Source organism: Cryptotermes secundus, unplaced genomic scaffold, assembly GCF_002891405.2.
Source record: "Cryptotermes secundus unplaced genomic scaffold, Csec_1.0 scaffold1445, whole genome shotgun sequence".
Classification (NCBI taxonomy): Eukaryota; Metazoa; Arthropoda; class Insecta; order Blattodea; family Kalotermitidae; genus Cryptotermes; species Cryptotermes secundus.
In genome coordinates, this window is record NW_019718298.1 from 148,145 (window position 1) to 166,936 (window position 18,792).

Consider the following 18,792-nt stretch of genomic DNA (forward strand, 5'->3'; position numbering starts at 1 on the left):
AATTTAATTTTTAAAATCCAAAAACGAGCAGTGAGAATTATTATGAAGGCAAGAAATAAGGACTCTTGTCGTCCATTGTTCAGGCAGTTAAATATTCTCAACATATATTTTCAGTATCAATTTTTGTTGTTAAGAATTTAGATATATTTAAATTTAATTCTGCTATACACAGCATTAATACCAGACAAGGTTTTGACTTACATTTTCCAAGTAATAAATTAGCTAAAGTGCAGAAGGGTGTATATTATTCAGGAATTAGGATATTCAACAATCTACCATAAGGCATCAGGAATCCATTAAATGATATTACTGAATTCAAACAGGCTCTAAAAGAATTTCTTCTTGCTGGTTCATTTTATTCTTTAAATGAATATTATGAACGGAACACAAGGGGTGATCTTGGTTCTTATAAATAGTATCTAAAATTAACCTTAACAAGTCCTATTAACTAACTAAAAATATATAATCATCTATTTTAGATCTGTATACACACCAAATATGGCTTTTATTTAACATCCAATCTCTTGTTGTTTTATGAATTTATTTATTTATTTATTTATGAATGTTTTATTACCATAATAATTTTAGTACACTTCTGAGAGAAGTTATTTATTCCATTTATTGTTCATGCATGTTAGATGTTTTTATAGTTTTTCTTTTGATGTGTGAGTGATGTAACATACATTATTTGATATTGTGTTGTTTATTGAGAATATCCATTCATATGCATTGTTTTTATAAACTGGATGAATTTTATAAGATAAAAGTGTAATATGTTTTCATCTAGTATTTAAGTCTTGTTGTAGTCACATTTTATTGTGTTTAGTGACTGTGTTGTCTATGTTTCAAATTATGTTATTTTGACTTGTTCCAGTGATTGGTTGGAACATTTGTTTTGATTTTTGACGTATTCTATATCCAGTAGTGTGACAACTTGTTTCTTGCCCTGTAATTGGATCTACTTGAATATNGTATTATACAAATAGCTTCCTTACTCTGTAACCTGCCAAGTGATGGGCACCAGATGAAGACTCCAGCTTAAAGGCTGAGGGTGTGATAACATGCCACCTGGTCAGAGCAAGAGCACAGATGAGTATCAAGAGAGACCAAAGGGTCACAGCAAATTCTATATGCCAGAATAGAGCTGTACTGATATAAATAAAATAAATATTATCTATAACGATTTACACAACAGGATGCTACAGAATATGAGAAAGGGAAGAAAATTCCATGGACATGTGACAGATGACAGAAGTTTTAACTTGTAACCACAGCAGAACAAGAGCATGATGTGTGACCTTGATGAAGAATGACACTAGTTTCATAGGTTAAAAATTAGCAGTGCATGGTGGCTGTAACATACATGTATTTCATATACAAAGTGATACAACACTGGTAAGTTCACATATAACCACATTCCAAGCTGTACAATGCAATTAAACATGCAGGAACAGATATTTACCTCAACACCAATGTTGGAAATAGCTAAAAATTGTGTAACCAATGCTCCTTACAATCCTTACAGTCCCCTAACTGGGAACACTAACTTCACTTGTGCTTTAAATTTATCAGACAGTACAAGAAGAACACCCTGCATCTCAGTCTTCAGCCTTCTCAACTCCAGTTTAACAGGAATACTACCCTCTGCAATGTAACGCCATGTGGTCAGGCAGAAATTTAGTGGCTCTGCTTCCTTGGCTTACCCTTCAACCCTGATGATGTAGCCAACAGCATCACATCCCAGAAGACAGCATTCTTCATAGCCACAGCCATGAGAACATCAAATCTCAAAGAGACTTAATGCATTTACATTCAGAAATACATACATTCATACATACAACTATGGTTAAATCTACAAGACAGCAACATCTGTAACTAGAGCAGTTCTCTATAACACTGTATTAACTTTAAATATGGCTATGACTGCTACTTGGGACAATGCAAATTGCCTTGAGTTTTTATCACATACAATGTTTTGGAAACTGAATTTTTTTCGATCATCAGAGGGAAGGAAAGGTTCCTAGTCAGTTGGGCTGGTGATTTAAACTAGCTCTTTCTGATGGGCCCAACATTCCCCCCCACTTAGAGTTAATGACAGAAACAGGTCCAATTTCCAAAACACTTTGTTTGAATACAAAAAGACAATGGACAATGTCCAAAAGAATGGTCATGTTTATATAACACACTGTTATCAGAAAAATTGAGACTGCATTCAGCCTTACCCCCAGTCTAACATAGAACAACATACCAACATTAAAAATATTCTGCTTCTTCTAATGTAGTAAAATAGAGCTGCAATAATTTTAAGTTTAGATAGCCAGAAAAAGAAAATGGTCTGCCAGTGCTACACAGGTTGCATTATAGATGGAATAGGGAAAGGGCTGCAAGAAAATTATCACTTTAACTCTCCTGACTACTATCAGTCAATTTCCTCTTCTTGTTTCCCATTACTGCATGTGTAATCTCAAGAAGAGCATTGGTCAGTTTCTCTGTCTGTTCCGCCTGTTCCTTCAACAATGCTTCAATACGACTGAACCTCTCCTCCTCTCTCTTCTCTCTAGCTTCTTCTCTCACCCTTCGATCCTCATCCAAACTTTGTACAATAGCAAGAACTTCAGCCAAGTTTACTGACTGATTGTGTGGGAACTGCAACGATGATTTCAGAGATGTAAACCCAGCTGATGTTTCAGCATCATTGTCTGACATAGGATCATCTGACCTGCTGTCCACTCCAACATCATCACATTTCCATGGCTTAATAAGTTTCCTGGTAGTTTCCAAAGCTTTCTGCAGTTCTTCCATGTAAGGTGGCATTGTTTTGTTCCCTGCTTTGGTTATGTAAACAATATATGCTCTCTTGAGATTGCGCCACTTTTGGTGACATGCTTTCCCTGCATCTGGACCCAGATCAAAGCCTTCCCGTGAAAGCTCCTCGGCCACTTGTGCCCACACAGTTTTCTTAATTGTATTTCTGTCCAGAAGCATTGACTGAATCCTTTCACTACCAACAATTCGGATCAATGCGATGGTTGCTCCAGGTTTCTCCAAGTGGGACCTCCAAACAGTGGATTCTGAAACAGAATTTTGCGCTTTATACAGGAACAAATTACACCTAACCACAACAAACACCAGTTTTACATTATACTACTCGTATAGTTAGGCATTAAAGTTTCAGGCTCTAATAGTTTCATCCATATTCTCAAAAGATTTAATGTACCTCTACTAAGAAAATCCTAAAAGCTGAAAGTGTTCAAACCTTTAGGAAACTCGTGTTTGGCTCTTTGTGGTAGCATAAGTACAGAGGCTGCATACATATCATCTTCACAATTTTAATATCAAATAAGAACCTCAGAAACAATATACACAAACAGGGTTTGATCAACCTGTAAGAGCAAGGTATAAAGTTTCAGTGAGTAGAATCCTTGTATGTGTCACCACTGCTCAAGTGCATCATAATCATCATGACAGCTGTCATGGCATCACATCAGAAAGCTCAGTGTGTCAAGTGATTTATCATTTAACAAAATCATGTACTTGGGCCCAAAGAAATTTTTTAATTATCTTACACAAAACACCACAATATGGGTCATTGATATATGCTTGGTATGAACTGTTCAAGGAGTTATGAAGTGTGCATCATAGCTGAGAGATGTAGGTCATCCATGTGTCAGAAGAAAATCTGGAATGTGCAGAACAGGCATTTAACTAACCATAGCCAGACGGCCGCACCATAGCTCAAGCGGTTAGTCACTGGCTTCCCACCGCTGCAGCCCGGGTTCGATCCCGGGTCTGGTCAAGTGGAATTTGTGGTGGACAAATTGGCACTGGGGCAGGTTTTCTCCTAGTACTTCGGTTTCTCCTGCCAATCTTCATTCCACCAACTGCTCCACAATCACCCTCACCTATCATCTGGGGCTGGTAGAATAGGCCAGAAGTGGCAGCAGTACAAGGGACTTAGTCCCACCCCACTAGCAATAAAAGAAAAACCCACAGCCAGAGCAAATCTGTATGAGCTGTGCCTAGTCATCTACACATTAGAAGCTAGTAGGTTTAATGTACATATTTACGTATGTATGCTTACAGGTTGCAATTGCTTCATGTTCTCATGAATTTCCATGCTTCAACTACCGAACAATGGCAGAGACTTCTTAGGGAAAATGATATTCTCAGATGAAGCAATATTCCACATGTCTCGGAAGGTAAACACACAAAACTTACAGACTCTGGGGATCAGAACATATGCCATTGCACAGGAATACATCAGAGACAAACACTGACACCATAAAATATCTAGATATGGCTGAGTGCTACCTATATCCACAGTTACAAGACCTGCAGCTTAACACAACTTTTGTCTACTTTTTAAAAATTGAAAGAAGGCCTATGAGACCACCTTGTTGTTTCTGTGACTACATGTCCCCACTTAATAACTTTTGAATGTAATATGACACCTAAAAACCAGAACAGTGGAGCCAAAAGAAATAGCTGTTGCTAGGCAATGGCTCAGTAAATATGTTTCTGTGGCAACAAATACACTTGCAACAACATAAGAACTATTGGACGTAGTGCTTTCTATGTGTTACATGTCATATCGATATGTAGTGAAGGGGAAGCAGGTGATGAGTTCTTCCCAGAACAATGGCGCACCATTGTATTCGCTATAGTTGACCCACCTCTTGACTGGACAGGTCACCAGAAGCAATGCCCACGATTTTTTGCATGGGGGTGATATAAATATCTGTGTATACACAATGCAGGTGGACGTCGATAACTTAAAGACAAAATTGCTGCTGTTATTTCATCTGCTGATACTGAAATGCCATAATGGACATGGAATGAGACCAACTCTGCGATGTTACAGAAAGGAGGGTGTAGCCAGCAAACATCACTTTTCAGGGGTCAAAAAGAAACAGCTTCAGATATGAATGCCAAAATGTATTTAAATCAGTGTTTCATCATCTCACTGAATGGAGAGTACTGACATAATCTGGTTTCTATTTGATCCTTTTATAAATGAGAATTTTTGATGCAGCTATCTCATTTTGAAAAATTTCTTACTTCACTCTCTTTCCTGTAACACCACAGAAATATCATTTCAGTATTATACGTGGTGCAATCCAAAAGTTCCCGAAATATATTGTAACATGTTGCGCGACTGAGAACCCCCCTCCACCCTCCTCTCCACGGTAACGTAGCGCTCCCCGCCACTCCCCTCCGCGGTGACGTNCTGCCACTTTTCAAATGCATCCTGGAAGTCTTTCTTTGTTAGGGTGTTTAGTACAGTCTGCGTTTCCGCTTGAATTTCCTTGACTGTATCAAATCTTCGCCCCTTCAACTTGATTTTCATCTTGGGGAAGAGAAAGAAGTCGCATGGAGTTAAGTCTGGCGAGTACAGTGGGTGGGGAACAACTGCCATCTTGTTTTTAGCCAAAAATTCCTGCACAATGTAAGCCATATGCAGTTGTGCGCCAGTGTGCCAGTCGTTCGTGCGCCACTTCTCTGGACGTTTTCTCCTCATGTTCTCCCTCAAACGCCTTAGAACATCACGATAGAACTCTTTACTGACTGTCTGACCAGGAGGGACGAACTCCTTATGAACAATCCCGTCAATATCAAAAAAACAGATCAACATGGACTTAATGTTGCTCTTGACTTGTCGAGATTTTTGGCAGAGGTGAAGCAGGGTTCTTCCATTGCAATGATTGCTGCTTGCTTTCAGGGTCGTAGCCATAAACCCAACTTTCATCACCAGTGACAACCTTCGAAAGAAACTTTGGATCCTCTTTGAAGCTGTTGTTGAAGTTCCCTGCAGACTTCCAAGCGATGCTGCTTCTGTTCATTTTGCAGCAGTCGTGGCACAAACTTTGCCGCAATCCTCCACATGTTCAGTTCCTCTACAAAATTCGTTGACATGTACCATAACTTAGTCCCAAGGTGTAACAGAGGTCTTGGATGGTCAGTCTACAATCTTGCAGAATCATATCCCTAACTTTCGGAACATTTTCTGGTGTTTTGCCCGTTGATGGCCGTCCCGAACAATCGTCGTCGTCATCAGTCAATGTTCGGCCATTTTTAAAACGCTTATACCAGTTGTAAGTTTACGTCTGGCCTAAACTGTTGTCACCAAAAGCTTGCTTCAACATTTGGTGCGTTTCTGCAGCGGTTTTCCCAAGTTTGAAACAAAACTTTATACAGACACGCTGCTCTCTCAGGTCAGCCATTGCAAAACCGCAAACTCAAGGAAACACAACAATGGAAATACGTTCACCAACAATAAACCCAACCACTCAACTCGACGTCGCTTGCCACACTGATTCAAGAAGGATGTGTGAGAAGACACCTAGCGGTATTTTGATGTACTCATAACCATTCGCGCGCAAAATTCAAATTTCGGAAACTTTTGGATTGCCCCACATATGTGTAACAAATGATGACCATGTTGAACATGTTTAAGCTCCCAAATGTGGATCTCATTTCTGAATTTCTTTATCTAACAGTAAAGTCAAACAGGTAATGTATGTACACTGTATGTGAAGCATGCAAAGTACTCTAATAAAAGTATGTATTACAGAAATCTGGGGGAATTTAACAAGTAACTAACAACCAGATTTTCCATATGAAAATAACATGTACATAAAATGAACTTGGAAAGGTTCTTAACAAGAGGTAAAGTGTTGCATATATTTGCACATATAAGGTAAAAGAAGTACAGCTATCCCTGTAACAGGATGTGGAGGCCCATAGGGTTGTGAGATGTCAAGGTTACCATATTTTTTCTAGATAACTGGCTCACAGATGGCAGTAGGATTGTCAGCTTTATGCACCCGCCACCCTTTATCCCCCTGGTACTCATTTCTATTAGAGGTTGAGCCCAACCCCAGGATCATAGTGCAGCTGGAAGGCTTGGGTAAATTGAAAAGAATCCATCTCATAGGGACTCAAACCCGCAATCTTCCAGTTTGTAGCATAGTGTCTCAACCAGCTACACTACCACGTGTCGCCTACTTGCACATATAGTTATATCTATTTCAGAGATTGGTAAGAAGTGAAAACTTTTAACAGATTGGAGGCAGAATGACACTTGCGAGTATAGTTCTCAATGATGTCAGGAAATCATCCTGCCAGCTTGAAATTTTCTCACAAAAGAAAAATAATGAGAACAAAAGACTAGTCACTTTTGCTTGTAACATGGAACCAACTCCCCCACAGCACCATAAACATGTGTGACCATGCACACACTCACAGAACATACATCAAAATAACACATCATAGAAATGTAAAGATACAATAGGATCACTTATGTACACACATCAGAAAGAAGTTACATTTGTAAAATATAATTCCGATATAAAATCATTCACATACAAAAACAAGGTGGTAATATCTGGAAATTCATACAGATTAAATGTCATGTACTCACTATGCCTATAGACAACTCCCTAGCGACAGGAATCATTAATTAACACAGACCACAATCGGCAAAATTCTGAAGTACTTCAATCCATTGTATATTATTATAATATAGATATGTAAAGAAGCATAAATGAATTTAAGAAGAGTTACCAACCTAGAACAAACTCTGTAAAGGATGAAACAATAACTGATCTACTTGCAGACTCCTGCCTCTACTTTGAACAGGTTGAAAAATTATTTTAACTAGCTAGTGAAAGTAAATAGGGTTAATAAGCACAACGGATCACTTTAGGTCGCGGTGCAAGGGCCGAGAAGGCCCACCTTTTATACATTCATTCATTCAAATAGGGTTAATGCTGTTGGGAAGATTAAAATGCATAATACTGAGCACAACCTGATCCTATTTTCGATGTGACTGAATGTTACTAAAAAGTCAAAAAGGTACAAACCATGAGGCAGTGACCAAATTCTGACAGAATTAGGCACAAAGTAAAATATTATGTTATGAGATCCGCAAACTTGCGTATTTTCATTATTTCTTACTGAAAACTGTCACAACACAACATCAATAACACTTGTAAGCAGCTCTAGAAGATACCTTTGCTACATGTTTCAGCCTTCTGTAAGGCCATCATCAGGCAAATACACTAAACCCCTCACTGTTGAATTGCATGTTAAATATAAGTCACAGTGCTAAACTTCCAAGTATATACAATGGTATAAAATGATATGAGTGAATACAAATATAAATTACAATAAAAGTTAAAATCTTAATTGATCAGTTACATAGTCAGAAGTACAGTTAAAAATTGCATATGTGATGTACTTGGAAGGTGGCAGCTGCAATCATAATACATGCAATACCCATACAGAAACATTATATATACAATAGCTGATATGGCGTCCGGAGGCCCGTTGTTATGTTGCATCTATCTCTCCATCAAATTGGACATTTACACAATGGAGTCACCCATCAAATGGTGTCAGGTATTGGGCAATAACATGTAACATAACAACAGGCCTCCGAATGCCATATCAGCTATTTGATGGAGAGAGAGATTGAGTTGTAATCTATCTCTCCATCAAATCAGACATTTACACAATGGAGTTGCCCCTCAAATAGTGTCAGGTATTGGGCAATAACATGCAACATAACAACGGGCCTCCGAACGCCATATCGGCGATTGTGTATATAATGTGTCCATATGGGTATTGCATGTACAGTAGAACTTGGTTATAACGTCATCAAAGGGACCTAAAAATAGTGTCGTTATAAACGAATGTCGTTGTAACCGAAATGGGCACTTCCACAGTAGCCTTATGTTAGTCACGTAAAAATCTACCAAAAACCGAGTTAAAATGTTGCATTTTTTAGTGAAATACGTAGTTAAGTACAGATTAACGTAACATTAACGTGGTATTGACCAAATGTGTAATATCAAAGACATATTACAGCGCTTTTCACTGACAATACACACAATATTTCACGAATCACTTTAACTTTCTCTTCAATGCTTAAAACTTTCCTTTTCATTGCCATGTTTTCGCTACTGCACTTCTCTGGGTTTAGGCAGGAACACTATAGGGTAAGTAGACAATGTGAGGTCCTGTTAGACGAGATTCTAGGAAAGGAATGCAGTTAACAACCTGCCGCGTCCTCTTGCACTATTCACGCAGTCCCACCCCACACCCTTGTTTTCGCATAAAACCCATGCTCCTCTTGCAGCCCGTGGTCGTATTCTTCCAGGACAGTCACGTCAGCAAGTAGAGAAAGTGAGGGTGGGCAGACACATCGAACTTTCCCACGATATCAGAGAAATTCAGGAATGAAAATGACGTTACATATGAGGTTGATGCATTTGTGCATGTCGTACCAAGCAAGGTATAAAAACAGTTGCTTTATGAGGAATTAGTTCATACCATTGAATATTTGACGCAATAGACAAGGTGTTGCAGAAACCGATGTTGCTATAACCAAGTTTTACTGTATTACAATTGCAGCTGCCTACTTCCAAGTACATCGCATATGCAATTTTTAACTGTACTTCTGACTATGTAGTTAGTTAGTTAGTTATTAGAGAGGGTGGGTTTCCCCATGCACTTAGACCTGTAGTGGTCCATTGTGCTTCCCTCTATGATTTCTACCAGTCTCTATATCCTACCAGTATTGGTGCTTACCATCAGTCCCACCCAGCCAGCGAGACCGGCTCTACTGGCTGAGAAGTATCTATAATGCTTCTCCCATCTACCAGAGGTATTAGTGACTGCTGTTGGGTGGGAAACGTTCGCAATTTTGCTCAGTGACCTCCTTTGGAGGCGTGAGGTACTTTTACATGCCGTAAAGCTACAACACAGGACCCATGGCTTAAAGTCCCTCCCAGAGGACTTGTTCCCTGAATTTTTCCGCCCTTAAAAATTCGACGACCTCCACCAGGTATTTGAACCCGCATACTACGAGTCATGAGGTGCGAACGTTACCTCTAGACTACGGAGGCCGCTTCTGACTATGTAACTGATCAATTAAGATTTTAACTTTTATTGTAATTTATATTTGTATTCACTCATATCATTTTATACCATTGCATACACTTGGAAGTTTATCACTGTGACTTACATTTGGCATGCAGTTCAACAATGAGGGGTTTAGTGTATTTGCCTGGTGATGGCCTTACAGAAGGCTGAAACATGCATCAAAGGTATCTTCTAGAGCTGCTTACAAGTGTTATTGATGTTGTCTTGTGACGGTTTTCAGTAAGAAATAATATATGATACACAACAGGATGCATTCATTGAAAAATTCTGCATTTTCTTTTGGACTCAAAGTTCTCAGAGAAGTGACTACGAATAGCACAATCTTCTGGGTTGTATGATGTGCAGTTCAGAAAAAAGCTCAAACTTTTGAATTAAAATTTTAATACATCTTCAAGGTTGAACAGTAAGCTAAACAAAAACTCAGCAGGAGGCCTAATTAAATCACAGAAACCTCTCATCTCTTCCCTGTAAGAATGTAGGTAGTCTCCTTTATAAGTTTCTTGTAATGGGGTTCCCCGGGCTATTTGGCACACAAACACTGTCCTTTTCATGACTCTGCTCATTCAGAGCACCCATATTCCTAGCTTTTCTTGGCTGCCTCTGCAATAGTTTATTCTTTCACCCTCCTGGATCCCTTCCACTGCCTATTACCCCTATTATCCTCAGCTGGCCTCTTCTCCAGACATATATTCAACTGCTCTTGGCACAGAAAAAAAAAAGAATCCCCTTTAACAGCCAAACAAAGCTACCAGTTCCTCTGTGAGCTCCCCTTTCAGGAAATGGCCACTCTCCCACTGGCTCTCTCAGTTCTTTTCAAGCTTAGCATATATCACACCTGATTTTCGATATGTGGGTTCACTCTGCTTCCTGCCTGCTTCTTGCTAGTTTCTTGCTTCGCTTATTCAGCAATCTGAAGATCAAGTCAACATATTCCTGTGAAATATCATGCTTCTTCTGAGCTACATAGCATTACGTACTCTTCCTAGTCATTCTGTTAACATGAACAGAAATGTCAGGAAAACTAAACGCAATAACTGTTGGGGAACTTTGCTCTTATCAACTAACTAATTCCGTGGAGTTCAAGAAGCTAATAATCGCATAGCCATTCAAGCAACTTCATGCCTTTTATGGAACTGGTGTTCCTTACATATGAAAAACAAAATTAATTTGTTTGAACAAACAATAAACACAAACGTTTGAGATCTTCATGATAGTCATTTTCATATTGTGATCTTCTGGGTTTTGACTCTCTGTAGTCTTGTAGGGGGGTACCTACATTTTGGAGGACCATACTGCCTCTGTCTTCAAGGTTTAAGTGTGTAGATTCATGCATTGGCACTGTTATATGGGCAATATGCTCTCAGTATCCTATTACCAACCAGTAACAATAAACTAGTGTGACCCTTTGAGGGTCATTTACTATACATTATTTCCCACTAGCCCTGATCATGTTCCTTCCTTTACCCCTTTCCCCTTGGGTTCCATTACCGCCTACCTCACAACATGTCTAACTGAGCCAATTCCTGAACCCATGCATTTCAACCCTGAAGGTGAAAGCAGCATGTTCCTCTGAAACATGAGTATCTGCCTACAAAACTATAGTCACAACCCAGATTACCACAATCCATGTAAAAATAAAATATCACAATATTGTGGAGAGGCATAAATGGATTTAAATAGGGCTACATACCTGGAACTACCTTGGTGAAGGACAAGAATGGCAATCTGCTTGCAGGTCCCAACAGAATTGGACACCATATCAGAGACTCAAATATTCATACGTTTACTACAGGGAAACAGAATGTGTGAAATTTATAATTTAAACAGATAATAAAAGAATGAATTTTGATCAGTTCTGAGGACCCCTGGACATAATTCTTATTTTCATCCTCCAAATAATATAAAAAGTTATGAAATAAGTTTCAGCCTTGAAGAATGCCATCTTCTGGGATGTGGCACCATGTAGATCTTATGTGAACCAACGTTTTGGAGGAATGTATCACCTCAAAAACATCGGTTTACACAAGATCTACACAGCACCACAACCCAGAAGATGGCATTCTTCATAGTCACTGCCATGAAATCCTCAAATCTTACATAGTGTTCCTCTATGGGGAGGCTACTCATTGACCCATTCGACAACTCAAGATGCTACAAACCAAGAAGACCAAGCCTACTGTGTACCCTTCCCTTCCTTCTTAGATGCAGGGACCATAGCACCATCCCTCATTTCCTACCCTGAAAATGGAGGCGATACGTTCTTCCGAAACGTCGGTTAACACAAGATCTACATGGCGCCACACCCCAGAAGACAGCATTTTTCATAGTCATTGCCTTGAAAACCTCAAATCTTACAAGTTCCAGCCTGTCTCCAGCAATGATATCTCCAAATGCTGGTGTCAATACTGTCCCTTTAGTAGCGAAATAGGGTCAAACAGAGGCTTCTGAATATTCCCCATTAACATAAGTATCCCAAGCATAACACAAATATCAACCACTATCACTGCTTTCCAGTCCCACAGTAAAGATCTCGGGTCATCCGAACACATGTCTATGCAATTTTATGAACAGTTCTGCACATCAATTGTTCTCAGTCATTATACCTTTACCAAATTCTTTATTCAAAAATACACCTAATAAGTTGGTTCAAGCAGTAACACATCTTACTTTATTCAGGAAGTGCACAGTTTGAAGTTCACCTGGGGCATCAACTGTCCCAAGGTTTTTTAGTGGTTTTACTCAGTGTCTGCCAGAAAATGCTGGAGTAGCATTCTAAATTAGGATATAACCATTTCCTTCCCCATCTTTCAAGTTCACTATTCAGCATCATTCAATGATATATAGGCTGGTTAAAGGCAGCATCAATAAATAAACTACATATGTACATTAAACAGATATTTAAAATAGTTTAAAACTTTCCAAACTGTAATTTGTGTCCTTTGATACATCCTGAAACCCAAATTCACTGGCATAACATTTTCTCTGCCACCTATAATTTGACATGTCATCCAATGAAAAACCTCTGTCACTAGGTTAATTATCATCACTGTCATAACTCAATAATGTGTCCATTAAGCTTGAAGCTAACCACTCACCTCCATCTAGAACTAAGGTCAGGAATGAGTGGAACTACACCTTCATTTCCCAGCATTCTTTCACAGTGTAGTGCTGACTTCTCAAGCTCAGGGACAACTTCACTTTTACCTTTGTTCTGAACCTCTAATAACTATACTTTCAGCCCCTTGAAGAGTTCTATCCTCTGGGATATAATGCCGTGTACTCTACTGACAGTCATCTATCATTTCAGAGGAACATGTTATCTACATCTTCAGGGTCAAAATAATAAGCTAAGCAAGAAAACAGCATGAAGCAGGCAGCAAGCAGAGCTCAACTTTCGACAGACTAAAAGGCATTATATCCTAGAATATTGAAGTCTTCATAACCATTGCTGTGAGAACCTTAAATCCTAAAATTTTAACCAGCAGTTACTCAAATAGAAACAATGTTATTGGAAGCCATATTGTTCTCTTGTGAACTTAGAGCAAATTTTATTACAGACTCAATGCTGCTTTCCATCTAGTGTGTGAAAGCAAGGATTTATAATGAGATATTATTTTTTCTTGTAATCTGTTAACAGTATTAAGCCAGGCATGTGATAACACAGTTACTCTCAGGAAGTCATAAATACTTGCAAAATGGCAGCACACAGCAGAGTTTCCTGACAAACATAGACACACACAGTCATATAAGCCTGATTGTATCCATCAACCACATATAAATATGAGGATTCATTATAGTTCTGTTCAAGTCCATTTTCATGGAAAAATATCTACCAGAAACATGAGCCAATAATCTGCCTACTAAAGCAATGGGCAATAAAACTTCCCATACCATAATTACTAATCATGAGAAATTTCAAATTATCATCTTTCAGCCTTAAGAAATTGGATAAGGCAGTAACACTTCTGACTTGTACTTGGGAAGTGCCAGATTTGTATCTCAGTCAGCTCACCAACTATCCTGATGCAGTCCTTATGGTTTTCCTTACTGCTTACAGGTTTAATGCCTTGAAATATGTCACATCAACATCCTTTCCAATTCATGATACATTACTAAATCTGCCATTCAATGCCATATAGTCTGAGCTATTAACAGTGCCATAAAAAACCACTAATAAAATAACAACTTGTCTTTGTGAGCATACTTACAGCATACCTAAAAAATTTGTCATACAAAAGATGTTGAAAGTTAAGAGCACTGTCAATGTTCTGAGCATATGAGACAGCAAAATATGATGCAATCAGTATTTTGAACAACACTGAGAGTTTAACACACAATGTGGGAAAGATAATAAGAGTAAGAAAATGCACAAATCTACATGAAAGTATATCAAGTGCTTGAAAGAAGGCAAAATGCAGGGCAGCAGACATATAAAACACTGACTGTAACATATACTTACTGCCACTGTCTGTAGTGGTACCTGCACTCATGGTTGCTGTGCAATACAGTATACCTGCAATTGGTAAGCTTTATGTTTACATCGAGATATGTATCAACACAAAATTTTAACATGGGACTTAGGCTTAATACTTAAATGTAAAGTTGGAGTGTACATGTATATCAGTTTATTTAGATAAATGGGTAAAGACTCAACTCCACTGACTATTTTAAACAGCACATACATCAAACACATCAAACCAAAACTAAACATAATTTAACATAACCTAAATTTTTGTACTTGTATTTCTTTTATACTATATATAATGGTTATACTATATCCTGGAATTACGCATTGGCATTTCCTTCACACCAGATACAATACTTACATTTCCATAAACTGGTCAAAAGAACTTGTTTGCTCACAGAACTCCAACTGGGAGGTGGGCTTAACTTCCATAATTTGTTTGAGCAGGGAAATAATTGGTCTAGTTCAATTATGATGTGCATTTAAATCTAGAATATGGTCACCATTACTATAAGTTCCATTGCATCCCTGGGTAATCTATATATTAGTTCTAATACAATAAATATTCATTTCCACTATTACTTATTTGTGCTGCCTACTGTTTAAATAAGATGCCAGAGTAAAAGTGTGATTGGTATTTTCAAATGAAATCCATACATTGCTTTGGTATATTACACAATGGTATTTACTTCACTGTCTTCTGTAACCCAGGATGAACCCAATCAAGCTGCTCACTGCTGAGTTCGTACGAGAAAAATAATAGAAAAAAAAACATTACAAATGGCACCTCAGCATGGATAAACTCAATGACACTGTAGGTTATCTCTAAACATGAAAGTGTAAGGCACTTGTTCTTGGAAAGAGGCAGGTAAAATGGAAGCACATGGACGCTAACATCCAACTTGGGCAGCCGAACCAATGATGAGCATGACAGTATAAACATGTGTATGAATGCAATTATAGCAACTGCCTGACAGTGTCCAAAAGCTGTTCAGCTACTTTGATGGGAGAGACAGATGCTCCTCATGTTAACCTGGGCTGACTTCATGCACACTCACAAAACCACAAGCCTATAAACAATACAAATTCTCTTCAATATCATCCCTAAATATTGTTGAACCACCACCATTAAGAGACCTTATGTGTCACATTCCAACCCATTACTGTTGCTTTATAGGTTTCAATGTCAGGAGCTTTGTGGCAGCTCATCCTAATATTTCCAATTTCCCATGCAACACATCTGAGTTTTTTAAGAGCAAACCTAGCACCAATTTCAGTCCATTTCTCTTTCTTGTGAACTCAGCATTTTTATTTGGTTCCAGTAACAATTCTCTCTACCTCAATTTACTGTATGATTGCATGAATTGTTTTTCTGTTTGGAACTGTAATATCCTGCAATTTCTGCTGGCCTCTTCTCATTACTTTTCTTACACAACCATTTTTCAAATAAGTATTGTACATTTTTAGGCTTAATCATTGATGATACTCTCACATGGAAACAGCATACTGATTATGTTATCAATAAAATTTCCAGTGCAAGTTATGCTTTGAAAAATATAAAATACTTTATCCCTCCAGATACATTAAAGTTAATTTATTTTGCCCACATTCATTCTATTTTGAGCTATGGTATAAGTTTTTGGGGAGGCTCTTCCTGTGCTAACAATGTTTTTATAACACAAAAGAGGGCTATTAGAATTATTACGAATTCTGGTCCAAGGGAGTCTTGTAGGGATTTATTCATTTTATTCTCAGTTCATATACTCATTAATTTTATTTACAATTAATAATAAACATTTTTTCAATTCTGTTAATAAGATTCACAAATATAAAACTAGATCCCTAAATAATCTTTACTTACCTACTGTCAAACTATCAAAATACAGGAAAGGTGTGTATGTAGCAGGCATTAAAGCCTTTAATCATCTACCTGAAGCAATAACAATGTTGGCTTCTGGTCTGTTAAACTTTAAAGCAACACTGAAAAGATTTTTGTTTTATCACGCTTTTTACTCTGTGAAGGAGTACTATCAGCATAACTGGTAATACTATGTAAATTATAATAGAGCTAGCTCAGGAATTATTTGTAGTTATATTCTTAGTTCATATATGCATATGAAGGAATATTATCAGAATAACTGGTCATAATATGTAAATTATAACAGTAATTATCAGTAATTATTTGTAATATATTTTCAATTTATATATGCAGTTGTCCTATCTAAAATAATTATGGCTCATATTTTATTTAATCTTACCAATGTGATCTACAAACTTACAGTCAAATTTTAATAATCCAGATCTGTTTGTCATTAATTGATAATCATAACAAAGATGGCTGCTGATGGTACAATTTTAAACATGTATTGAAGAGGCTGTTACACCTCTCTCACTTGTATGAACATTTAACATAGGACTGGTCATAAATGTATGACGTCGGAAGACGCCTAACTGGTAATTTAAGTGATTATATGAAATTGTGACTATGTTTTTATAGCAAGTTATTTAATTCATGTTTTAATTGAATTTTTATTTATTTATTTATTATTATTATTAGATGCAAATTTATGAAGTAATAATTCTGCCTATCTGCAACCTGCAAAACTGATGTTAACCTATTGTTGCAAATAATGGACTCATACAATTTTGTANGAATTATTTGTAGTTATATTCTTAGTTCATATATGCATATGAAGGAATATTATCAGAATAACTGGTCATAATATGTAAATTATAACAGTAATTATCAGTAATTATTTGTAATATATTTTCAATTTATATATGCAGTTGTCCTATCTAAAATAATTATGGCTCATATTTTATTTAATCTTACCAATGTGATCTACAAACTTACAGTCAAATTTTAATAATCCAGATCTGTTTGTCATTAATTGATAATCATAACAAAGATGGCTGCTGATGGTACAATTTTAAACATGTATTGAAGAGGCTGTTACACCTCTCTCACTTGTATGAACATTTAACATAGGACTGGTCATAAATGTATGACGTCGGAAGACGCCTAACTGGTAATTTAAGTGATTATATGAAATTGTGACTATGTTTTTATAGCAAGTTATTTAATTCATGTTTTAATTGAATTTTTATTTATTTATTTATTTATTATTATTATTAGATGCAAATTTATGAAGTAATAAGTCTGCCTATCTGCAACCTGCAAAACTGATGTTAACCTATTGTTGCAAATAATGGACTCATACAATTTTGTACATGTATTTTGAAGATTATTTTGATATGTACTTTAAGGACCATTTCCACATCCTGGTTATATACTGTGCGGATCTATGGAAAATAAATAAAATGAATGAATGAATGGCCACCGTTATTCCAATGTGTAACTCACACATGGCATTTCAACATAAGGAATAATGCAAACAATAAAATACAGTATCAGAGGCTCATGAATACAACTGGCTACCATCTAACATATAAGCTTGTTTCATGGTAACTGTTCAATAATTTATTTGTGTGATACTAAAGAATAATTCTGTTGTCAAGTCTGTGATCAGTAGGCCAAGCTGATATGAGAAGCAACTGGGTATACTAAGGATGGTTCTGGAGAAGTGGAAAATGTATGATATAAAATCTATTTACAAGGATCACAATTGTGACAGTTAATGAGGAACTGTCATATTAAGGCTGGAAATTTGGAAAACTTGTATAATTTATGCATAAAAATGCTTTACTTCTGCAACGTGCCAACACCTTAGTCCTAAAAGATTATGTATGTAATCCTACCGATGTAGCACACATTACATTTCATATATTCTTCCAGCTTTCAGAACTTTATGTAGTTCTAATTCTTGGGTGATGGCATTGTGACTGAACAGTGGTCTAACGCAGGTTTTCGGTTCGTCAATCTAAAGACAGATACAAGCAACTTCTCCGAAATGTCGGAAAACTAGCCCACCACAACACAGGGCCATCATCCAACAAAGAAAACAAATCTAAAGAAATGTATTATTAGCGATGAAAATGTAGTGCTGGTACAGTAATAATTTTTAGGTTATGTCAAGAGACCATAACCAGTGCCCAACAAGAAAATTACGATTGTAGTATATTTAAGCGATATTAACAAGTACCTGTATACGAGTAAAAACTCAGGTGTGTACTAGTTACTCTGGTTACACAAACATAATTTCAAAAAGTGTTTATAAAATTTACTATCAGTCACTTGTCTACACGGATTACTAAGTATAGACATGCAACTAAATGTTATTTCAACATACTTCAGCGACATCTACAGCTGCTTGATCGGCTTGAACTACGTACAAATCATTTTTAGTCACTGAACATGTCACGGGTCACTCTCCTGGATCGGTAGTACCCTGCCCCACATACGGCCGGAGATGCAAGATGTT

The 18,792-nt window shown here is 37.2% G+C and overlaps 1 protein-coding gene across 5 annotated transcripts; it reads right to left on the reverse strand.

Moving 5' to 3' along the window:
- Positions 1 to 1,348: 1,348 nt before the first annotated feature.
- On the reverse strand, positions 1,349 to 18,649 carry LOC111861246. 5 transcript variants are annotated; one of them, XM_023845669.2, is made up of 4 exons: positions 18,514 to 18,649; positions 14,405 to 14,458; positions 11,636 to 11,731; positions 1,349 to 3,071 (listed from the first exon to the last, which is right to left on the reverse strand). In XM_023845669.2, the coding sequence occupies exon 4, from the start codon at positions 2,983 to 2,985 to the stop codon at positions 2,401 to 2,403; it is 585 nt and encodes a 194-aa protein (XP_023701437.1). In that variant the 5' UTR covers positions 2,986 to 3,071; positions 11,636 to 11,731; positions 14,405 to 14,458; positions 18,514 to 18,649; the 3' UTR covers positions 1,349 to 2,400. The 5 variants fall into 5 exon arrangements, with proteins under 5 accessions (XP_023701437.1, XP_023701431.1, XP_023701445.1 ...); XM_023845663.2 differs by lacking the exon at positions 11,636 to 11,731; XM_023845677.2 differs by lacking the exons at positions 11,636 to 11,731; positions 14,405 to 14,458; positions 18,514 to 18,649 and adding an exon at positions 10,781 to 10,855.
- Between the last annotated feature and the right edge of the window lie 143 nt (positions 18,650 to 18,792).